The sequence below is a fragment of the Tauraco erythrolophus genome, chromosome 1, assembly GCF_009769465.1.
Source record: "Tauraco erythrolophus isolate bTauEry1 chromosome 1, bTauEry1.pri, whole genome shotgun sequence".
Taxonomy (NCBI): domain Eukaryota; kingdom Metazoa; phylum Chordata; class Aves; order Musophagiformes; family Musophagidae; genus Tauraco; species Tauraco erythrolophus.
This window is the reverse complement of record NC_141465.1, coordinates 42,723,429-42,749,031: the sequence shown is the minus strand read 5'-3', so window position 1 is coordinate 42,749,031 and position 25,603 is coordinate 42,723,429. Positions and strand designations below refer to the sequence as shown.

At 36.0% G+C, this 25,603-nt stretch overlaps 1 protein-coding gene across 2 annotated transcripts in view; it reads right to left on the bottom strand.

Annotated features, from left to right (window-relative positions):
* Nucleotides 1-25,603, bottom strand: part of DMD (dystrophin) — a 1,192,425-nt gene that overhangs the window by 361,082 nt on the left and 805,740 nt on the right. For both annotated transcript variants that reach the window (XM_086608718.1, XM_086608727.1), the window contains 2 exons: nucleotides 10,916-11,017; nucleotides 4,419-4,527 (listed from right to left, as the gene is read on the bottom strand). In XM_086608718.1, coding sequence (XP_086464844.1) covers nucleotides 4,419-4,527; nucleotides 10,916-11,017 — 211 coding nt within the window. The remainder of the gene's footprint in view (nucleotides 1-4,418; nucleotides 4,528-10,915; nucleotides 11,018-25,603) is intronic.

The window sequence follows — 25,603 nt, the reverse complement described above, 5'->3', positions numbered from 1 at the left end:
GTTTCAGAAACAAAGAATCCTTCATCTCCACTGAAAATATTTAACCAAATATCGTATCAGAGATTTAACAGGGCGGTCTTCAGAATGCAGGATACTGCTAGGCCCAATCTGTACATCTATCTCAGAACTAACCAATATAGATCAATAGATCACTCAAATATGCATTCAATATGAAAATAAAAGAAAATTCCAGATGCATATAATACAGACACTAGCACTACAGAAACACTTTCTGCTTCTGGGGTCACTGGATTTTAGTTTTAAACCTTATTTTATTTCATCAAGGTGTATATTTTCACATACATGCTTTTGTTTGCTGCTAATTTTCCTCAAAAACCTACAGTCTCAGAAACTGTATATTTTCAGTAGCACCAGTACATGTTTCTTATGTTATATTACACTCCAAGCAGTGCATATGAATTTCAGCTGTATCAAGCCAGTGGCAGCTGTATCAAGAGCAGTTTTGTAAGATCTTATAAGCATAGGACAAAGTAGCATTCCTAGTCCAGGTGGGGACTTGTTTCCTGGAGAAAAAGGAGGTCAACTAAACTTTCCAAACAAAAGGAGACATACCTTAGGATGCACTCCTTCAATTAAATGTCAAAAGACAAACAAACAAAATTTTGTTGTCACTAATTTTCTCAGATTCACAAATATCATTCTTTCAATTCAAAACCCAAAACGCAAGGTATTATTAACTCTGGAGTGACTACACCCCAGCTGAATATATGGACTAATAAGTGATAAGTTCTCTTTTGGTCCAATCTGCTGATGAAGTTACTGCTGCTCACAATCCTCATGTTAAAACTTGCTTTTAATGGACTCAGCTTGATACTTCATTCCTCTCCCATTCTTCCTTATTCATTCTAAACTCTGAAAAGCCTTCTTCCTCTGTACACGGAAGCCCAGTTTGTAGCTCTGTGCTTGCAGTCTCTGACTCCTACTTCCAAAGCAAGTTATACTGAAAGTACAGAACAGCTTTGATTCTATACATTCAAAGAAAGATACCTAAAGCTGATGGCTAGTGCTACGAGATCTAGCGATACAGTATTAGCTTTCTTCAAATTCTTTGTATTAAATATACAATAACTAACAATGTATATGAAGCCTTCTATGTCTTTTTTTTTAGACCTGCTACAAACACTGTTCCAAAATAAGTCTGTTAACATGTAGAGTTTAAAGAGACAAATTCTACTTAATTTCGGAAGTAATTCTACCATTTTAATTGACACTAACTCTCACTCTACGTTTTTCTTCGTTTCACAGTCATACATTTTTTTGTTTCACTTGAGCAGGCATTTCTACAGTAACAAAAGTTTGTGTAAAAATTCAGGGAAAAAAATTAAATTGATTGTACACAAATTACTAGTCACTTAATAAGTTAAACAAACTGCAAGAGTACCAATATAATGTACCGCTCACAGTTTTATTAGCTGTACATGCAAAATTTAAAATTATTTGATAAAGCATTTTCCATTGTATTTATTCACAGTTACTTTTAAAGTTTCACTAACATCAGGTATAGCATAACTGAAAAGAAATACCTATCCTTTTTAAGAAATTTTATTTTCAAGTATAGCGCTAAATGAAAGGGGCCAAAATTTTCCCCTAACATCTTACTTGCATGAAGGCAAATACAGAAAATGTCTTGCTCAGCACCAAAGTCCCATCCCATGTAAATACCCATATTTGCATGGATTTACAAAGCACTATATTACTTTATTTAACTTATCAAGTAAATACAGTGGTAGCACTTCAGTACAAAAGAAGTCATATGAATGTTAATGACACTATTAAAATCTGTCTATCCTGTAAAAGGATATTCCAAAACTGCATTTCTCTCTGCTTAAAATGTTTTCAAACTGCCAACTAAGCAACGCGTCAAGGTATTTGGATAGAGATATTCACACAATTTCATGTTATCATGTCAAGTACAGATAGCAAGTGTGATTTCTCTCCTGAATCATCTTGTCTTGGAAGTCAATCTTTGCTAAGGTTTTAGACATACCCTTCAGCTAAGTACATTTTCCGAGCTGGAAAAGTAGATCCTGTTCATTATGCCCGAGGGCACACTGGACTGGTGGGATACTAAGGACTTTTTTTAGTGCTGCTTCTGCCAAAGAAAGTATAAAACACAGACCTAGAAATAATTATAAACAGGGTCCTTTATCTCTGTAACACTACCAGATGGTATCTTTAGGAAGACCCTCTGGCTGAGATCTTGTAGGCAGACTAGACCAAATGATACCTGACAGGGCAGTAGAGATTAGCCAATTACATCTTCATTCCCTGGTCTCAAATATAGACATCAACATTATTAATCCTGATGTCCATAAAAGTCCCTTTAGAATCAGGGGGTGAATAATTATCAACAGGAGATACTGCCATTGCTTCACAGAGTCCTTTCAAAATAATATTGTACATCTTTCTTTAAGAATTACCTTTAACGAGACTGTTTAGGTTTTGGGAGGCTTGGTTAGAGCTAGCTCTCTCATAGCCAGTTTGAGTATCTATGCACATCAATGCATGGTTCAGGAGAATCAGCAGCACAGAACAAGACAGTCCATAAAAATTTCTATAATGTAAGTGGTTAAAATAACTACAGAACTCATATCATAGCATAACAAAACCCATGATATTTAGTCTCTACCTCCCTCCCCTTTTTTTTTTTTTAATTAGACAGAAAAATACTTCAGTAACACATACCACTTTTTATCTTTGCTGAAACCTGCTGTCTCAGGCTGGAGAAGAGAAGGCTCAGGGGAATTATACCCATGTATATAAATATCTGATTAGTGGAGTAAGGAAGGCAGCGCCAGTCTCTCTTCAGTGATGCTCAGTGACAGGATGAGGCACCATGCAAAAACTGAAATACTAGAAATTCTATTTAAATAGAACAAGAAAATTTGGTGGTTTTTACTGTGAAAGTGGTTCAACACTGGAACAGGTGGCCCAGAGAGGTTATGGAGTCTCCATCCTTGAAGATATTCAAAACCTGATTGGACATGACCCTGAGCAACCTGCGCTAATTGACTGTGCTTTGAGAAAGAGGAATAGATGTCTCCCCAGCTCCTTTCTGAACTCTACAGTTCTATGTTGATACATCTATAAAGATGTGATTGCAGTAAACTGACTTCAATAAAGAAAAATTAGAAATTTGAGCTACAAGCACAGGTTCATGCTTTAAGTGCTCTTGGCAATAGAAAGTAAATCAATCTTATTTCCTGCTTAATCCTTTATAGAACATCAGTGCTTTCATTTTCTGCATGTATAATTCCATCTCCTGAGTCTCAGAAATGTTAATAGTAAGAGCCTACATCTCAAATTAAGGTAAATGAGTAATTTTGCAATTCTTCATCTAAAGAGGAGTTAATACAGGAATCTATTACACTATTTCTTGTATGCTACCCACAAAAACATGTTAAAAACAAGCGGGACAAAAATCCTACAAGTAATCAAATCCCAAGTGACTACTGTAGCTGTATCATAGCCAGAGTTACAGTCAATCTGATAGTGATGGGAAAAATTTTCTTTCAGCTTTCCAAATTTTGCGGGTGAGTAACATTCTTCATCCAAGCAACCGAGGTAGTTCAATACTAAGTAAAGAATTTAAAAACTTTAGAAAATCAGATTTAAACCAGTGCTTCCATTACATACTTTTTTTCCACCCATACTTAATCACTACATTTCAAAGGAAAGCAGTGGGAAATAAAATCCATTTATCAAGGAGATAAAAATGAGTTTGTAATCCTTGCAGGGAACCAGCAGGTGCAAAGAGATACGAGAAGAATCCAATATAAATATTGTTCAAATAATTTAAATTAAATGGAGATCAAGTCTCTTGTTGTGGATTCATGAACTCAAGACACTCAGTGATGTATATCACAGACTTTATGTTTAACTGCAGAATTACTCTCACCATATTGGCACACAACCTTTTCTATGAATACACAAGCTTGGTCTTGAAACAGTCTCTGTACATTGCCCTATCACAAAAAGTAATTTCAGAATTTCATTTTGTGACCAATTTGCATCCACTTTACCTGTAACATTATTATCTTTTAATTTAAAGAATTCCTCTCCCTTCATAGTATTTCCAGCATGAATACATGTAGAAAGTCAAAATTTCATCTCAGAGAATCATATAAGAAACAAGACTTTGAAACAGTAATAATTTGAAAAGCATGCTGCAATCTTTTCATCAAATCCATAACCTAGTTTGTCTTCTAGGACGTATTACACAAAATAGAAAGGAAATAATAAAAAAAGTTGAATGCCACACTAGTACACCTCCCGTTTACAAGCTAAAGCTGAAATGTGTAAGCATGCACAATTCATTTAGACAGTCTCCAGCCATTTTGATTGTAACCATGTGATTTGTAAGTAATTTCAAAAGATGTATATAGTGAAGCACTTACAGACACCTGAAGAGAAAAGGCCAAACGCTCCTAATGCTGGCTTTTCCTTTAGTTGTTGAATTAAGTGGTTTATTGTCTTCCAGTCAGCATTCAAGTCCTCTAATTTTTTCTAGAACAAAAAATAAAAATATATTAAATTTTTAATACATAAATTAATGTAAATAAATGCAAAATAAATTAATTTAACATTTTTTCCTCCATTTGATGGAAAATCTGAATTTAAAAAAAAACACAAAAACCAGAAACTGTGCTGGTTTCAGCTGGGGATGAGTTAATTTCCTTCATAGTAGCTCATATGGGATGATATTTTGGATTTGTGCTGAAAACAGTATTGATAGTACAGGGATGTTTTCATTATTGCTGAGCAGTGCTTACACAGTGTCAAGGCCTTTTCTGCTTCTCACACCACCCCACCAGCGAGTAGGCTGGGGGTGCACAAGAAGTTGGGAGGGGACACAGCTGGGACAGCTGACCCCAACTGACCAAAGGGACGTTCCACACCTTATGACATCAGGCTCAGCATATAAAGCTGGGGGAAGAAGGAGGAGGCAGAGGACGTGCAGAGTGAATGGCATTTGGTTTTCCAAGTCACTGTTACATGTGATGGAGCCTTGCTTTCCTGGAGATGGCTGAACTGCCTGCTGATGGGAAACAGTGAAGGAATTCCTTGTTTTTATTTGCTTGTGTGTATGGCTTTTATTTTACCTATTAAAGTGTCTTTATCTTAACCCTTGACTTTTACCCTTCTGATTCTCTCCCCCATCCCACTGCAGGGGAGTGAGCAAGGGTTTTTTCGCTGCTTAGTTGACCTTTGGGGTTAAATCACAACAGGTAGAAACATCAATTAATTTTCACAAATGGGAGAGAGGGATGAGTAAAATCCTTTCACAACTGGGCTGCAAAAGAGCTTCATGGTGTCAGGGTCCTGACAGCATCTTTCCTTCTCAAAGTTTGGCTGCTGAAGTTCAGGGCCAACTTAGATCCAGTGCAGCTGCCTTACTCTGACCACAGACTGACTTACTGGACCACCTTCAGCCCCTTCCCATCCCTGTGGCCCCGCCCAGCCAACTAGGGCTGTGTTTGGTTCGCCTCACCAGGTCTGATCCTGACCCCCACCTCTGCTTCTTGGCTGGGGACGGCAGGCAGGACCCTGGCTGGTGAGACCCTGTCCTCCAACCCAGGGAAGAACCCCTGCAGATCCCTGCTTCCAGGGAGCACTGGCCTGTCCTGCTCCCTGGTTGACAGGCCTTATATCTTTTTAGGGAACACAGGATGACTTCTTCTTTAACATACTGTAGAGAGGTGAGGGTTCTTATCACCATGAAGAAAAGATGTTCATTTTTAAAATTAAAATAGAAAGGTGAATTCTGTATTAAAAAACAAACAAACTTGTCAATAAAACCTCTGCAGTTTGTAATATCAAATGTAAATACGTTCTTCCTGCTATTAAAAAAAGAAAAAAAAAAGTAAAAAGAAAGTCAGGATTCTTCAGGGAATCACAGACTTCAGTGTGTGGGCACGCAAACCTGACCAGTAATGGCTAAACTGATACTTTTAAACAAAACCTAAATGAATGTCTGGAGTGTGAATTACATCAGTCCTCAGATAACCCTGAGAGGCATTTAGACCCGAAAATGTTGTTTCTACTCCTCTTTCTTCCTTGCTCTAAGGAACCTAAAGAAGGATGAAGCATTGCTAAGTCTATGCTGGCATTTCTAAACTCTTAAAATGAAGACTGCACTTCTTTTTTAAACTGCTCCCTGATTATCTGCTACAAAGAGCATCACAGTGTACCAACGCCACTCAGGAATGTGTTTAGTATTCTTGTGTCTAATTCACGATTGGATATATAGCCTAAACACAATTCAGCTGTAAGGGAAACAGGATGCCTATTAAGAAAGGCACTTTAATTACTTAGGGTCTAGGATGACAGGGGTCAATAGGAGAGGGATAGGGAACAATACTCATTACATTGCAGTGTGTACACAACACACTTGTGCACACACACGGACACTGAAGTAGCACAACTTTATATTCTAATGTGTCAGGGGAGCACTTCTAGAATTTGCCTTAAGCTTTCCTATAAATACTCTAAACCTGCAGAGTTATTTTGTATCTGTCACCAATGGAGGTGAATATTACCTGGTATAAACTCTGGACAGCTTTTTGTGTAAATGCTTTTTGATAGGGCAAGAGAGAAAGGATACAATTCTTCATTAAGGAATATATCAACTTTTTATCTTTCAAAGCAACTTAAAAACTGCATTAAAAATAAAAACAAAAGGCAGGAATATCAGAGATTCTCCTCGATAATAGACTATGAGGACTAGGCAGAAAAAGCAATCAGGCATACATGATAAATCCAACTTGTCATATGACGATTCACAATCATACATATGTTTTATTTCTGTGTGGATTACAGACACACAGAAACACATATTTTGGACACATTTTATTTTATGGCAGATATTAAAGTTTCTTTTTTTCTGTTGTTGTAACGCAAGAACCTACATCCAGAGCTTAAAATGCAAAGGACTGCTCCATTATCTATTAATTCAATATTAGCAGAGTGCAGAGAGTTCTTAAAAACAAAAGCTGGAGAAATTACACTAAGTTTGTCTTCATTTTACAGTATATTCACAGTAACTCAGGAAGGAGATATGTTATAAATATATAAATATAATATTGGTCCTCACTTCAAGTAGCTGTTTAATCATTCAGGTGGATATGAGCCAAGGATTTCTTTCCAGCAATGACAAATAATAAAACATTCTCACCACAAACATTAGAGAGGGCCGTCTCGGGCAACAGCTACACCACTAATAAGAGAGTAACTAGTTCCAAACTCTTCTATCAGAATTACAGTTTGATCCAATCTTCCCTCTTCTATAAATTAGCATGTATGCATTAAAATGTTAACTTCTTTGAGCACAACAATTTTGCTGTAATTGCAGCTCTAGAGCCTTGGTGACAAATATGAACATCAAATTACATTGCATCTAGGAACACTTTTATCAATTTATTGATTTCCTTTAAATGTCAACACTGTTGCAATTTAAGTGAGATTTAAAGTCATACATGAACTGATCTTATTGTCAGCATTAAAATTATGTAGGAGTATTCAGAGAGAGAAATGGCGTAGGTCTTTTAAATCCAAGATTGGGACAATGAAAACGAGTTCCTCACTATTTACTCTCCCAACACGGGAAAGGATAGATTGAGTGCTGCGGCAAGGGAACTACAGCTCTTCCACTGCCACAGAAATCCTTTCCTGAATAAACTCTTCTGTTTAAGTGCTGTTAATCACAAGATTGGGGCTTACGTTCTTTCGATTGCCATGTCATCAGCAGTAACCTCTCTCTCCCCCATCTGCAAAAGCTTTACAGAAACACACTTCAAAAGCATGAAATCCATTTTATAAAAGTGAATAGGTCTGATTCTTGAAGTGCTAATGCTTAAAAGATCACACATCTCATCCCATTCTTGACTCTTGAATCAGCATATACTAGGATTTCATTTGCCAACAAAAATATTTTTACAGTCCTGCATTGCAAAATTCTAATATTGGTACTTTTAATATGCTTAGTGAAGCTGTGAAAATACACTCATTTCAGTGACATAACTATGAGATAAGATTAAGTATGTGTCAATATCAATCTGTGGGATTTAAGTTACATTCAAAACACTGTAATGAGAGTACGTTAGAAAGATTGTGAGGATAAACAGCTAAACACTAGGAAAGGTTGGAATAACGTCAACTATGAGCATTAATTCAGATACAAAGAATGTAATTGCACCAATATCTGATTCCCTGACACATACTGCTTTTCAGCACAGGAGAGTCTTGTGGTGTGAATTAGTCTATAAGACCTCTACTTCATTTAAGAAAAAGAATGGGAAGATTTGTGGTGAATTAAGGAAACCAGAGAGAAAAAAAGAACCTAAGACAAAGGTGTCTCAGAGAACTAAACAATCTGCAAAGTCGCCAAGCAAGGCTATGCAAGTAATTAATGCTTTTAAAGAGGCCTTGTAATTTTATGGGTGTTTTTCTGTGCCACAAACTAAGCAAGGAGTATGGGTCTAAGTATTGAGTTGCTGCTAACAGTCTGCACTATCCATATCCTGTACTGAATTAGGCAGGGTTCAGCCTAAACCAAGGCCACTACAGTGGCTTTAATTCAAGGATTTTCTAAAATTCTGAGTGCTTAACTTTGCAACTTTGCTAATATGTTTACAAAAACATCTGAATCTGAGTACAAATTATTTCTGCTTCCACAAAATACTTTTTGTGTAGAAAATGATTTTGACATTTTCTGAGAAGTCTAGATTGAAACATATAGATAGCAGACATTGCTGGAAGTTACTCATGAAGAACTATGACAGAAGACCAACTCAATATGAATGAGTGGAAGCTTAAGGAAACCTACATCATCAAGAAAGCAATTCAACAGTCCTGACTATATATATTCACAGTTTTACGTCTTATTGTACAAGACAGAGTGAACAAGAAATTAACTTCAAAGGTCGTTCAATTAACTGAACTACAGAATATAATTGAAAAAAGTAAAATGCAATTAAAGAGGGGCTAGAAATTAAATATTCACTACTTCACAAGTGGTTACTAATTTCCTCATAGATACATTTTATAATATCATTGTCAAAACTACAACTGAAGGAACACCATAATCTTTATTTAAAAAAATTATCTTTTTCCAGTAAATCTGTCAGAAATTGACAGTTTTCAGTGTCTTTGATGTGAACACTTAATAGAAATAGACACAGAGTAAACATCTATGTCAGAAGTTTGGCCTAAACAGGATTGTTTTACACTGTTTATACTTCTGTCAGTGGTACGTAAAACAAGGACTCCTCCTCCTCCTTGAAAATTACAGCATTCATTCTGCAATTCTTTGTGTCATTATAAAAATCTAGTATTTTGTTATTTCAAGTGTTTTGCTTGTTAAAATGTGAAGATCCCCTAAGACTGCAGCTGAAGTCACAAAACGAGTAAATGCAGTTATCGCAAAATGATTTTTGTTCTATGATGCAGTGCGCATATGACACAGTTCCCGACAGTGAATAGCACTGTATCAGCTACATGCCCAACACAGAGTCAAGAGCTTTGCTTCTGCCCATGCTCATTAGCATACTACTTTAAAGTCACCTTGAGTTCACCTCTTCTATTGTTTTATCATTGTTTAGGAGAACTGATCATGAAAAAAAAAAGCATAGATACTGAAAGGGAAAATAACTCTTAAGAATTTCTGTTCAGAAAAGAAGAAAAAAAACCCATATCATTTTTAAATATGTATTACTTTCTAAAGTGGAAATAAGTGCATTCCTGTGCCTTTGTGACGGAGATCTTCCGGTGGGATTTACAAGTGATTTAGAGGAAGTTTTGTAAACATAGGAAAATAATACTTCAAGTATAGTGACTAAATAGAGATGGAAAACCAAGAAATTTGCTGAAGAGGTCACAGATATCCTAACTTTGTGAGGAAATCTTTTTCTGTAAAATGAGGTTATTGAATGCTGCAAGTTTGGTAAAGTTTTAAATACAAAGGTAAAGTTTACTTATCTCTGCCCGGTCAGAAACAATTGCTACAGATACTTGGTGTAATACTTAGTGTAATCAATTACATTATAGTTTCTGGGAACTCTTAATCATTATGTTCAAGGATACTTTATTAGCAGTTATAAAACCAGAAAACACATCAAGCTCTGCTTATTTGGTCTCCCATTCCAAAAGTAGCTGAATCACACATGGGAGGCCACTTGCTGATTATTTTTTGCTTCAAGATTCTGCAGGATAGTAAACGATACTCTAGTCTCAATGAAGATCTGCATAGTCTTCCGGAAATTGAGTTTAAAATATTCTCTTCAAACTGCTTTCTATGCTGGGGAAAATGATTCTATAGTACGTTTTTCTAAACGAGAAGTGTTGGGAAGCATTAGCCTTGTTAACAATGTATCCTCTTCTCCAAAACAGAATTAAGTCAGTCTTTCTGGAAGAAATTTGAGAGAAAACTGAGTGGGAAGGTTCTATATTGCCATGTCTTCTTTCCTGCACAACAGAAAAAAATTAAAGCAAAGGATCCTCTTTATGACTTGACTCCTACCTTTTCTAGAAAATATGTTCATTTTTTTTCATTGACAAAATTTCTGAAAATGAAATTCAAAATAATAAAGTTTAAAAACATGTTATATGATGCTATTAATTCAGCACCAAAAATTACATTTGCTCTCAATGTGGATTACTCTTGAATAGGTAGGACAACCTTAAAGTAAAAAACAATATTCCCGTCACAATATACAAAAATTTTCTAGCTGGGAACATTACATTTTTCCCAGCTATGCTGTCACAGAAGAGAACAAATGCCATTTGCCGAGTTCTTTCATTGATTTTAAACAGTAAGAGCACATCAAGGACAAGTGTACAACAGGGGAAGCATAACCCATTACACAGTAATGGATATTGCTAAAAGTTGCTTCATTACCTTTACTGGATGAGTGGCTGGTTTTTCCTTATATAAATGACACCCTTTAGACAAAACCTCTTCCACATTCGGCTGTTTAGCCTGCACTGCTGCTTCAGTTTCCTGAAAAATAAAAACACATGCAGTGTAGGTTAACTGTAGTACAAGCAATAAGACTGAAAAGTCCTAAATCTTCATGGGAAGCCGTAAAACACCAGTAGATTAGGTTCTGCTCAGGATTGGTTTCTGGGAAAACATGTGGAGAGTAGTAGCTAAGGACACAGGGTTACCAGAGAAAATAAAAGCAAAAAGGGATGGAAAAGAGTAATGCTAGCAAAATAAAGTGATAGGTCCCCTCATCCTGAAAGTTTCAATAAATGATTACAAAGCTAAGAAAGCTTCATACTAGGAAAGACAGGCATGAGAAATCTCATTTAAGCAGCTTTATACCTTTGTCTGTTTTACACTACCAGCACATTAAAAGTGCACTGGTTAACGTTTTGTTTATACAGTACATGACAGTAAAACAGCATCATGAGATGCAACAATGACACTGAATTAAGGAAGATTAAAAGTATTAACAGAAAACTACTCTTACTACTAGCAGTAAACTAGTACTTATCTAGTAAAGCATTTATACTAATGAATTAAAAACAAAAGCACAGTAGCAGTGACTGTGAGATAAAGAGATAAACAAAAATCCCAGACTTATCTGAGATATTAAATTAACTGGTTGGTTTGGTTTTGTTTTCCTTTCCCCAGTCTTTTCTAATAGTTTCATTACTTTGTCCTAACCAATATTGCAGACTATCCACTGACTCTCCAACTTGATTTTTCTGTCCACAATCTCAGTTACCACTAGTGTGACAGCAGACAAGATTGTGTGTCAAGCTTCTCACTATCTAATCTGACACATCATTTTGTTGGTGGAAATCTACAATTCTTTGCTCTGCAATAAACTTGTTGAAATCTGCGTTATTTTAAGTCTCAGAAAGGGGCCATTTTGCTCCTCCATTTCAGCTCAATATAGAGAACATCTACAGTGCTGCCTGAAATTTTACTTGCAAAACTTTATAGACAATCAGTAAAAATAAAAAGTGTTGATAAATGCACTGTCATCTCCTGTTTGTCTTTTCAAATATTGCTTATCAATAGGAAATGAAGTGAATTACAGCTTGTGTCATTTCTCGCAATGATATTTGAAACACTTTTGCATCTAATTGCTTTTTATTATGCATTTCAATATTAATGAGGTATAACTGTAAGGATTGATAGAGAATGAGCACTGAAAAGGAATGCAAAGTAAAATTGGGATATTGGGGGGGGTGGGAGCTTATTAACCTGTTGATCAAAACCTCATTAAAATCCTATTTTCTTTCATTTTTAATAATAGGTTAGCTTTCTGTTTCCCTACTCACCATATAAAGAAAAAACTAATCATCAAAGAGTGTTAATGAAGAAAGTAACTTTCTGACTATCTTGATGAAAAATAGGCATTTTAATATTTGTTTGTTGTTTTTTTTTAAAAAAAAACCCTAAGCCATCTGCAATATTTTCCTAATATTTTGTGTTATGTTTTTCTACATGTTTCGAATACTTAGGTTACTTTATAACAGCACTAGGTATCATAAAAAATTCTGTAGTGGGAAAAACACATTACAACTCCCTGCAGAGCCCAAGAATATCGAGATCGCTCTGGGTGCACCTACACTGCTGATTTAACCTGCAGCATGTACATGCCTTTGAAGTGGATCTCTCAGTCTTCCCCACTCACTGGGATTTGGTTTCCACCACAGGCTGGGCTAGGGGCACACAAAGTGGCTCCTTTCAGGCTGTAAGCAGCGTGGAAGGCGCTCTCCCAGAGGGCACCTGACAGAGCACCAGGCCCCGAGGGTACCACCAGCCCTGGCCACCCTGGCTCAGCCTCGCTCCGCAGCTCCCCTCACCATGCCTGCTTTGTCATGTTTTTGGTCTGACTAGGTTTGTAATAACAGTCATTAATAACAACAGCAAAGTTCCACCACCAGAAATTGAAAATTCGCACCCAGAAGAACCTGGCTAGGGAAGGAACTCTAGACTAATTAAAAGGACTATTCATGACAGGAGTTACTGCTGCTCGAGTCCTGTAGCTGTAACAAAATTTGGCTGCTCAGTATTTATTTGTGCTATAACTTCTATATTGAACTTTGAATAATGATTTACCATATGCGCACATATAAATTAGACTAACTTCCCTTTTAAAATTAAGAGAAAAAGAAAAAAGCAAAATGAATGACTGATGATACCTGACTGATCGTGTACCTGATGGTAACACGACTGACTGTGACTCCACAATATGGAGAAGAGAAGAAAACATTTAACAATCCTTTTCATTGCCATTATTTTATGCCAATACTATTGTACACAATACACACAAAACCTAAGATATCCCATTTCTACATATTATATGAACATTTGAAAAGATATTCTTTATGAATTCAAAAGATATTTCTTCTTTATGGATGGAATATAAGTGTAATTTTCCATAGCCAGGTAATGGAAACATAATGTATTTAGTTGTTAAATCACCAATTTTTTCTGCTCTACTATATTCTGGAGTTACATGAACTGATACTATGTAGTCTGATCCTTCAAAAATCAATGGCCCTGATCTAAACTGAAATGCATTGTGTAAGTCTATCCAACATAGCATGATGCTTCATTTGAGATTTATATGGAAATAAGAATATAGATAAGAGTCCAGGGGAAAAACAAGTTCTCAATATCTTGTCATCCATTTGGACACTGCTGAAATTAACAGATACCTTATTTGTTAGAACAGCAGCTACTTTCCAATTGTCACGCATTAATTCCAACATCATCTAAAAACATCACAAAACAATTTTAAATAAGTGCACACCTGATGTTAAATTGTTGCAGTAACTTTTAGGGAGCTCTTTGCCCAGTTCTCTGCCTGGTGGAGTAGCCCCTTGACGAATTCTGCCAAGTGAGCAAGTTTCCAGCAATTTCAAATCCATTTGCTAGGTGATACCTTTTTAATATAGGTCGACAAGCAAGGGAGTAGTTTTAGGATACTGCTCCATCATTCAGTTCCCAAACAGAAAAAAAAGGTAACAATGACCATAACATGGCCTTCAATGATCCCCTTGCAACAAAGAGACCACAGCTATTATCTATCTTGTGCAGCATGCAAGAAAATGACCCAGAGCAGAGCCCAACGTCTGCTCTCGATCAAACAAGCCAGCTGCTATTAAAGCTAGCAGGACTTGTCCATGCTCATGTCTATCAGTTCTTAGATAATATCAAAGCCATAATTTTTTAAAAGTTCTGATTCAAGATCATTGACTCCTCTGCCATGCTCGCTTTGCTTGCTGTGGGAGGATGCCTGTAGGGTGGGTATAGAACTCTCTGGGAGACAGAGCTGACTCTACCGGAATTGCACAATTTATGAACCGCCTGTGAAAGGATCACTACTTCTGGGCTGGGTTATGAATATGCTAATTAAACTTTTCATACATATGGCAAATTAAAATACATCATCATTGGAAACTGCTGTTTCTCAAACATGTATAAACAAGAAGAATCAGAGTCCACCTTTTTTCCATGACTAACCATCTATCAATATTTGGTGCTGCTAAAATGGTGCATCCGAACTAATGAAAGCCTTCTACTGAATAAGCCACATTGACTTCTGCATTTCCAACATGTCAGTTCAACCTGCTGAACGAATTTACAGGCTGAAAACGTGGCAGGGACTTGTCTATAGCCCCATCTGGACTATAAGAGTCTGTTGATATAGCTCAGAACTTAGAAAATTCATATTCCCTAGCTGAAACCAATATATTGACTAAACCTCTGGCATGTATGCCAATGGAAGAGAAAGTTTGATGGCTTGGCATATGTTATTTCAAGGGATGGTAACTATCCTAGCAGACACAGACAGGCTGTTTGACATATGCTGCACATATACTGGGAGGGCCAGACAACTATCTATAAAAGTATCTGCAGCATTTCAGACTGTATATTGGTCTATATTAAGAATCACAAGCACTGATTCACCTTCCCTGGTAATGCTGGTAAAACTTTTGGAGTGAATTTCCCAAGGAGATTATGTCCATTGGAATGTTTTCTGCAGGGATAGTAAGAGAAGCTCAGGGTGATTAAACCTGTGTCTTCATGGTGAAACGCAATGTAAAAACGGAAACTTAATTACAACATTCAAATAAAAAAAAATATAACTTTGAAATTAATATAGTGACTTATTTTAAAAGTCATGACCTCTTTTGATCCAGATGATACATTAAATGAGGGTTAAATAAGAGAATTTATTCACAGGAAAACAGTAGTAGTGAGCAATTTCCCTTCACTTCACTGATCAAGACAAGGCAGTGATGTTCAATAAGCAAATATATTAAATATAAAATCTAAAATAATTTGGAGGCTTTTCATTTGAAAAAGACTTTTTCAAAATAATCATATATAAATCCCGATATATATTTGACTTGATAACAGAAAATTACATTTAATGATGTTTTTCTTGTCTTTTAGATGAAGGAGAGTGCAACTTGTAACCAGAATTCTCTGAGGTGGACTTTCTTGTGCATGCACATGAAAAGCTCCAATAAGGTTTACTGAAATATTCACGTCTATCTTTCCAGTTACTATTGTCAGATATTTTAGGGAAAAAAATATAAATATACGGTGAAGTTCCAAGTGCCTCATTTTTTCCTCATAAGTAGAGAAAAGGAAGCGGACAGAAAATGTGAATATATTCCCATCTTCAAGAATTCTGATTCTAAATAAGTGATCTCATTTTTCCTTTTGACTCAGCTCTCCACATTCCCGTTCACGGAACAGACTAACAAGCTCAACCACCACAAAGCAGAATGGTCAAAGGACACTTAATATTCTACAAAGTTCAGCTACACCACAGTGAGCATTGAATCTTGATCATAGGTCAGACAGTACAGTACAGTCAATGGCATTCTCAACATTCATTTTAGGTATTTATACAATATTATTAAAATACATCCAAGACATGCTATTAACAGTTCTGTGGCTATATTGAGATGGGACCTAATCCACTGGGGGGAAAAGGCAGTTGCCAGTATTTAAACTTCCTAAATAAAGACTTTAATCAATCTTGATAAAATTCAAGGAGTAACAAGCTTCTGCCTCTGTTCTTTTCTATGTAACAGATTAAAAGGTTTGATAACTTTCTGAATATTTTACTTATCTCTATGTAGAAGGAAACTGCTCTGCGAATATCTAAGTTACAGAATTTACTTTACCTTCATGTCTTAGGGTTTTATGAAAAAGAAAAAATTACCCAAGTAATTCAATTTAAAGACCATTGAATTAGTGGCCTAGGCAGGAGCTCAGTGTAAAACTGTTTTATCACTAAAAATCTTCTGTAACTGGCAGAGAAGCAATTTTATGCACTTGCTTCTAAAAATGCATTTTAATGAGTAAATAAAATAACCATTCTTTCTTCTATTACCTTAAATCACTCCTCTTTTAAATGTGCAAGACCCAAGGTACAATCTCAATGCAGTGTTAAAAGTTATCTTAGTGGAGAAAAGAATATCCAGCTTTTTAAAGTAAAGTGTGCAAAAGACGGTCATCTGATTTTAACGAGAGACTGGAAAATTTATGCAACTATAGCTCTTGACCTATGTGAACAATTTTTGAGATGCTTTAGTGAAGAAACAATTATTTTGTGGAAATGAGCACTACATGGAAGACCTCTTCCTTCTGAAAGTGCAACAATTCAGTTTCAGATTTCATAACTACTTTCTAAATCTGTAAGTGCAGCCTTTATGCAGTTTTTAAAATATACAAACACAGTATCTACTAAGACTTGATGGTGTTTTTCATCATTTCACTCCTTGCAATACCTCTTATTCCAAGGGAAAGCGGAAAGTGGAAAGGGGAAAGGAGAAAGGGTAAAGGAGAGTACATTCTCTGCAATGAAATGGAACTAAGAAGGTCCCAAAATTTAAGCCACACAAAATTTGAGTGGCTGAAATAGCTACCCCCACGACTTTGCAGAATGAAAGAATGTTTCTTCCAAAGCACATTTTCCTTTCAGCTATCAGAAATTTGTGAGCTTCCTCTGTATAGCTAGAGGAGATGAAATGTAGTAATTTTTTCCCCATACAGAGAAATCAGTATCTATCCATTGCAGCTGTCTGTCCTGAAAAGGAAATTTCCTGGAGGTACTGAAGATAGATTAAATTATTAGCTGTAAAGACATGACCTGCAGATATGTCATACGAAAAGAATTTGACTATGGTGGTCATATACCGATAAAGCACAGTTAATCATCCAGTTGGACTGTGGAAAGGCCCGGTAAGAAGAATTCTTTGAGACTGGATATGAATCAGAACATTTTATTTTGAGGCTGGACAAGACACAGGATGAAACAGCTGCTCCTGTTCCACCTAGACTGCAGATTGTGTCTTAGTTCCACTGCATAATATAAGAGAGATAATAACAAACTCAGGAGAACTGACAAAGAAATTTGGCAGAAAAACATAATGAGAAAATCTTGCAAGAAAAAAAGGGAAGTACCAATAATTTTACAAGCTCTCTCCTAGTTACATGCTCTTTTAGATGCTGAAAGACAGCAGCTTAAGAGGAAAAAAAGTTACTTAGATTGTCATAGTAGCAGATCTGGACTACCACCATAAGCAACTTTGTTGCCACGTAAAATTTGATGATAAACATAAATGCATTGAGTCACAAAAATTGTTTATTTCTTCTTATAAGCCAGAAAGAAAGAAATCAGAATTTCTTCTCTCTCATTGCATGAATAATGACAGTTGAAATAAACTGAGTTAAAAAACATTTAACATGGGAGGGAGACATTAATTTATGTTATTGTCTAGTTCTTGGTTGTTTATTCTTTTCTCTCTTAGGTCAGGGCTTATATGCAAATTTTCGTCCTCTTTTCAAGTTTAGTAAATAAAGAATTATTTTTGGAGGAGTTTCTGGCTACAAAAGGATATTGGAAAGAAAAATCTAAATATATTACTATTTTAATATTGGCTTGTTGATTGTAACATATTTTCAGATACACCCATCTTCTGGTATTAGTCTTTAACACATCATTTAAAAGGAATACTCATGAGGATATATCTGTGCAGTTTGCATTCCAATAGTTACAGTGGCATTTATTACCAGAAGAAATGGTAAAGATTACTCCTCCATTATATCGCTTCAGCAGCAGAGGCAGGGGTAGATTTCAGTAAATGGAATTTACTTTCTTAAAGTTTGGAAAAGACTGAGTTTGCTGCTTTCCAACTGCCTGGTTTGCAACTGCGTATGGCTAAGTTATATCCACATTCTTAGTGGTGGTAACTTTCTTTAAAATTACCATGACCAAGTATGTTATCAGAAGTTTATCTTTTTAAAAATCTCACCCGTAAGTCTCACTCTGAATGAAGAAAAATCTAATCACAAAGTAAGGAATGAAAAAGACTGGTAATCAAATGCTACTCAAAAGTGCCCAGCATTAAACAACAGCCACAGCACAGATTTACATAGATGTACTGGGTATGGCTGGGATGAAGATAATTTTCTTCACGGCAGCCCATAAGAAGACATATAGCAGAAGAGAAGAGGCATACATACAGAAGAGAAGCAGTCCATACATGTTTTGCATTTATGATAAAATAGTACTGATAATTCAAGGATATTTTTGTTATTGCTGAGCAGTGCTTGCACAGTCAAGGCTTTTTCTGCTCCTCACCACACCCCACCAGTGAGTAGGCTGGGGGTGCACAAGAAGTTGTGAAGGGACTCAGCTGGGACAGCTGACCCCAACTGACCAAAGTGATATCCTACACCATATGATGTCACGCTCAACAAAAAAACTGTGGGGAAAAAGGAGGAAGGGAGGACATTCAGAGTTAAGGAGTTCGTCTTTCCAAGTAACCATCATGTCAGATGGAGCCCTGCTGTCCTGTAGATGGCTGAACACTTGCCTGCAGATGGGAAGCAGTGAATGAATTCCTTGTTTTGCTCTGCTTGTGTGCACAGCTTTGCTCTACCTATTAAACTGTCTTGATCTTGACCCACAAGTTTCTCAATTTTGCTGTTTTGATGCTCTCCTCCATACCGCAGGAGGGGAGCGAGTAGGTGGCTGTGTGGGCCTGAGCTGCCTACCATGGTTAACCCACAACAATGATTTAACAAGAATTCACGCCCGTCAATGATCATTTTTCACTGCAGCATTTGTCACATCTAACAGCTTGACTCTCTGTACAAAAGTATGTCCCAAGAGTTAAGCTTTACAGCACTATGTCTAATATCTCAAAGCTACGTTTACTCAGAAATTTAGCACAAAATCTGCAACAGTATTGAGCATTTTCCACGTTATCAGTCACTTTAGTGTGAGGAGCTAAGATTCTTTCAGGTGTATGTTTTTATTTCTACTCAGAAAACCAACTAAAAATAATTTTTTACTCAAATATGAATCAATTTAATGTCAATTAGATCAGATTAATTCAAATGTCCATCAAGTCCCAAAAATTCATATTGTTACCAATGTACAAAAAATCGAGAAGAGACAAATTCCTTGCCTCTAATATTTGCTACGTAGTAATCAATTCAAAGCAAATTAAGCCAAAATTAATAGGATCTTTTGCAGCTATAAGCAGTCATTTGTACAAGCTTTTCTTCAGATTCCACTACTTTAAATTGTATCTGATCAGTAGAGCAAAATATATAATCTTACAGTAGAGGAGTTACTGCTTCATAAATAACATACTATTATCAAGAAGAATGCCCAAGAGCTTTCAAGAATTGTATTTTGAAGACAAAGAATGTTTTTTTTTAAGAAGAGAGCATAAGAAAAAGAACTCAAACTGTGAGAATGTTAGAAAACTGTATTTTCTGAATAGGAGAAGAAATATCCTATCTCTGAAAATCTAACTACACTGAAGCAAGCTATAGTTTTGGTATTGACTTCACTAGTGCCTTGGTAAACTGTTCTGTCATTTCTGTAAGTTCCTTCCTATATTTATTTGCTTGTTCATATTAACCACACTTTTCTCTGGGACTCCGAACAGTACCTGAGGTGTTATTAATAGCACAAAGAGGAAGCCAAAAGACAAAGTTGAGGTACAACCTCACTAACTTCCAAGCAATTCATTCATGCTTCTAAAAAGTATATGCTTTCAGGAACTAAATCATATCTTGATTTACTAGCCATCCATTATTTCCTAGAAAAATACTACCACACATATCAAATACTTCATCATCTTTCAAAAAATCTTTCCTGTGCTGAGACACTGGGACACAGATATGTTTTGCAATCCATCATTAAGGCTGCAAAGTCCATTACAGATTGAACTATTTATAAGGATTACTCATTAGGAAAGCTGTGCCACATTTTCAGAATCCATTTGCAGCTAGTACTGTTTCATATTCTTGCACTTGGAATAGCTTTTTTTTAGAAGATATTTGGATACAGACTTTTTAAAATCTAAATGCTCAAAGCTCACAAGAAAACCATTGAACAGGTTGCCCCTCAAATTCTGACAAAAACAATTCTGGAAAGATCAATAATTGATTTATGTGCAGAATATTGAGCTGTAGGTTATATGAGTTGATCGAATTGCCATTTACTGCAGATCTTAATAATGCACTGAAAATTGGTGTAGTTTAAATAATCAAACAATATTTCATCATCAGAAGTTTTCACAGTTCAGCCTTTTGCCAAATCAGACACAGATGTCAGAATACAGTGAGATAAACCTCTGCAGTACATATTCCTTATGTGCTCATGTAGATGAACTATGTTACCTCTTATTGCATATCAAAACTACTCATTTAAAAGGATGCTAACAAAATGAAAAGGTAAAAGAAACAATAAATACTTAAAATCTGACTTATCTGGCCTACCCTGTCAAGCAGACACCGGCAAGTGAAGGCTGATGGAAGGAAAAATACAGCAATGTCCAGTCTACACTTTCATTCTCTCATGTGGGTGAATTTTCTTTTATTTGTCTGCAATTAGGTTTGCTACTCCTCAGCCATCCTCCTTTCTCATGTTCTAACTGGAGGTTGTCAAGTGTATAATGAAGTGATTGACAAGAGTTGACAGCTTTCCTATTGTCATTCAAAGCTTATCAAGGACAAGACCCAAATATAAGTTATTTTTAAGAAAAAGTAGTTATTTAATTTTTTAAGGATAGTCTATTTTTATCTGCCAAAAATGAACACAGTATGCTATTTTAAATACATGGCAAGTGATCACCATGGGCAGTAAACAGGTATAAATACTACACCCAGAGACGATTCAAAGTTTCTTTAGCAGTATAGGCAAAAATCAAGGTTGTGTAAACCTTGGAAAAGAGGACTCAATTACAGAGGAGTACAGGAGGGGTGAGTGATGACCCAGAAGGTAAGGAGGGAATAAGGGAAAAGACTGGGAAACTAAATAAACAGGGAGAAAAGACCAGTGAGTTTGCAAGAGGATTTGGAGGCATGGTGGCTGGAAAGCATAAAGTGTTTGCAGAAGAAGATTTGGAAGGGTCAGCGGGATTTCAGTGAGCTAGAAGTGGGAACAGGAATTTCTGTGTTTTGTCAAGTCATTCCCTATCCAGAGTATCATTTCTCCATCCATGCCTTAAAACACAGGAACTTGCATTTCTGTTCCTCCTCTCTGTGTCCTCATCATCTGTAGTCACCTGCATCTCTCACAGTCCCCCTGGAAAAATGTCTTCTAGGGGAAACAGCAGTGCTGAGACAAAGACCTGGAGGAATTTCTAGGAAGTGCATCTTTAACCTCCTCCTATGGCTGGAGGAGGTATGCTCACTCCTAAGGCTCTTAGGAGGTAGGAGGTGGAGGAGCGGGCACTACTACCTCCCTCCTCTCCTCTGTGCCCTCTCCCCATATCCTTCCTTCCATCCTGCACATCCTGAGCTCTCCTGAAGAGGTAAGGAGCATGTTCAACCAGAAAAATAGAGAGGAATATGGAATGAGGTCGGATGAACATCTGGAATTTCTATGTAGATCTAAGTATTTTTCTATGTACCCTTTATTTTTGCTGTCATTGTATAAAAAAAAAAACAACCAAACATAAATAAACAAAAAAAAGAACAACAAAGGAGGAAAGGAGAAAAGATGCTGTTTAACATACAGTTTGATCCAAACTAGGTAAGGGATTCTTTGACTAATTTAAGATTGATTCTACAGCCAAAACTAAGCAGATTTTGAGAATATAATGGATAACTCAGAAGGTGAAACCGCACATAAAGTGCAGAATTTAATAAAACCTTAGCCATGGAACTACAACCATAAAACCTGTATGCCTAAAGATAGTGTTAGCCACAGTGCAGAACACATCTCCCTGTTGAAAAATTCAAGACATGAAATTCGGACAAAGAGATACCATCAAAAAGGATTTTTACCAGACATTCACTGTCCACTTGGCCAATTGCTATCAAGGTCTTGCACATATGGCCAGCAAATCTGTAACTTTCCAGAGATCCAAAGCAGGTCAAAGGCATTTGTCCTGAAGCTCTCTACTATCTTTAGCTCCTTATCTCTGGTAAGGAGACTTTGTTTTCATAGGATTATGCAGAAGAGATAATAAATCTCAGAATAACACGTATATGCACTGAATGGAAAAATCAGGCAAATTCAAAAAGACAATGATTGAAAAATGAAATGTCAGACTTCTGCCCAACACTGAGTTCTAGTTATACAAATGGTGGTTGTAACTTTGTATTAATTCCTTGGATGAACAGATAACTGTTTTGAAATGGTCTCTATTTTCTCTTCGGACAAACATTTACTTACTCACTGACAAAACTTACTTATTATGTGTGTATGCACACATGTACATTTTGGATATAGGTGGTTCTTTTTTGACTGTAAAAAACCCTTTAACTCCTTCCTAAAGTATTTTTCTAAAGCCTTAACACTCCAAAAATGTTATATGGGCTACATTTAAAAAGTGCAATCTGACTGAAACAGATTGCAGAATGTTAAATGTATCTTAGTCACAGTTGCAGTAGATTGTGATAGGAAAGCTTTCACTTCTGTTTTGTCTTCTCCAGTCATTTTGATTTTTAGATATTGAAGAAAGCCCTATTAATCTAGTTCTGTTAAACTGAAACCTGACTTCTGAATCTAACAGTTTTTTAAAGCCTTCTGGGATTCTTCCTGTAAGAAAAAGGTCTGGGAATATCTAATCAAAATTCTAGATGACCTGGGGTCCTAACATACATAGAATTAGGATTAAACAGGACTATGAAGAAATAAACATTTAAAGTAAAAGGAAACTGAGAGAAATCAAGAGAAAAAGTTGGTTAGACTTTCCAAAGGTATTTTCTTAAGCTGCCAAACAACTAGTGAAGCATCACTTATTACCCTCCCTTCCAGGATTCCCCTTATTCTTTTTCTTGCAGGTGAAGTAAACAAATCTCAGCAGAACAGTCAGTAGGAAGAAACAAAGGTCAATGTTTGCACGACTTTAGCCATAATTCTGGAGCTCCACAGATTGTTGATGCCGTAGGCAAAACTGTTTCAAAGTGTGAAGTATAGGTCTATATCCACATGTTCAGAATAACATATTCCTAAAAGGTTTAAGTATATTAAACTTGGATGGCTGGATCAGAATAAATGCATTTCAAAGTGCTCATGTAGGTCCTTAAATATTCCATTAAGGACACAATGCAGAAGTGACTATACCTTCCATTATAGCAACATTTGCCACCTACTTAGGCTCTGATTCGCTGACTTAGTCAAAATAAGCTTGTGATTAAATATAACCACATTACTATTAGGACCATAGAAATAATTACTTTGACCACAACAATAATTGCTTTTTGAACTAATACTCGTTAGATACTCTATATTTGCTTTCTTGTCTGAATTAGAACAACAGTACTGATGGTTAACAAGCAGAGTTTAGGAGAAAATTCGATTACTGTCTGTGAATTCAGTACTGGAGCTCTCTATAGTTTTGCAAAGCAAGCAGTGACTGAATGATGAAGCTAAACAAACTCATCCGAGGAAAAACGTGCAGGTTTTTTACTCAACTGTTGAAATAATTTACTACAAGATGTGGATGACTGTCCACACCCAGAAATTAGAAACCAGTCTGGTTTTGCTTTATTTGTTTTTGCGAAAGGTGTGCTGCAGTTTAAGGAGGAAATAACTCAGAAAACTGAACGGATTACTTTTTAGAGCAGGTTTGACTGGATGATCAGAGCAGTCTCTTCCGACCATATATCGAACAAATGATACTAATTCTACGCACAACACTGAGAGATGACAAATAGTTGCCTGTTCAAAGTCAGCTGCAGGGTTGCCATATATCATGCGATAGCTGTAACCGTTTTGATAGAACAGGTCTTTCATATAAAATTTTAATATTCCAACAGTATGTGAGGGCTTTTTTCAGGGGCTCTTGTTTATATTAATATTTATGACAAAAGGAATACTTGGCAGAATATTTGTCAATGATGTCTAGGTTAAAGAGAAAAAAGGAGATCATTCTATTATACCTCTCTAGACATACATGATTTCATCCTGCCACTTCAGGACTACAGATTTTTTTTATTTTTTTCTATTCTTTCAACAGTTTTTCAGAAATATTCCTGTCACATCACCATAAGAGGACTGAAAGAGCCAAGCAGAACATTTCTTTCACAAGCAGTATGAAAACCTATACTCTTACAATTTGCAGCAATTTAGTCCTGCTTTTATATAAACTTCAATGGTGGAATCACTCAATAATAAAGGAAAGAGAATAGAAAAGGATAAGGAAAAAAATGGATGAATCATCTAAAAATTTTTGATAAAATACAGGAAATAAGGATAGATCATTTTCTTGAAAGCAAAATTCCATCACACATTCAGTATATACACAGACATTTGCAAAGAGCTATACTAAATTTATCTTTTAAAAAGGGAATGAATGTCATTGCTGAACTCATTCTGTCAATTATAGGACTGCAATAGGACTTGCAATTCACTGTTTTATATAATGTGATTGTATGACATAAAAAGCATTTTGGTATTAAAACAGTACCTTAAAAGAAACAAAGTTAAAGTGAATTTAATAAACATGCTCAGCAAAACCGCACATCTTCAGAAGCAGGTATTATTCCATTTCATACAAGGCAAGAAAAGTTTTAAATATTTATAGCTTTTTCTTTTTTCACTGAAAAGTGCATCATTAAATTGAATATAAAACTCAGTGTCTTCTGTTTAATGTTTACCTAGGTGAAAAAAAAAATGCTCAGCTACTATAAACCAAAGAAATTTCACGGATTTCAGTAAGCTATTATATTTTAAATATTTCTCTGATTTATGTGAAGATAAGCTCATATATGCATGGACATAAAATGCAAGGCCAAAAAGTCTAAGTACACACCCAGCAGGCCAGTTGATTCTAATCAGTGTTTTCCATCTATAATTTCTCTGGCCTCACCTAACCCATATACAGGCTTTTTTTAATATACCTAAATACATATCAAGAATCAGATTACAAATATTTTGCTCACAGTTACTAGACAATCAGCTTTGTTGGTTACTGGAATGTTACCTGTGCAGTTAGACATCTTTCCTTGCAATATGAGAATAATGATGTGTCCCTAACTATTCAGATTTTCATGGAGTCATATTAACTTGAATGAAATAGTTTGAATAGTCCAGTCTGATATTTTGAATTTTAGTTAGCTTTGTAT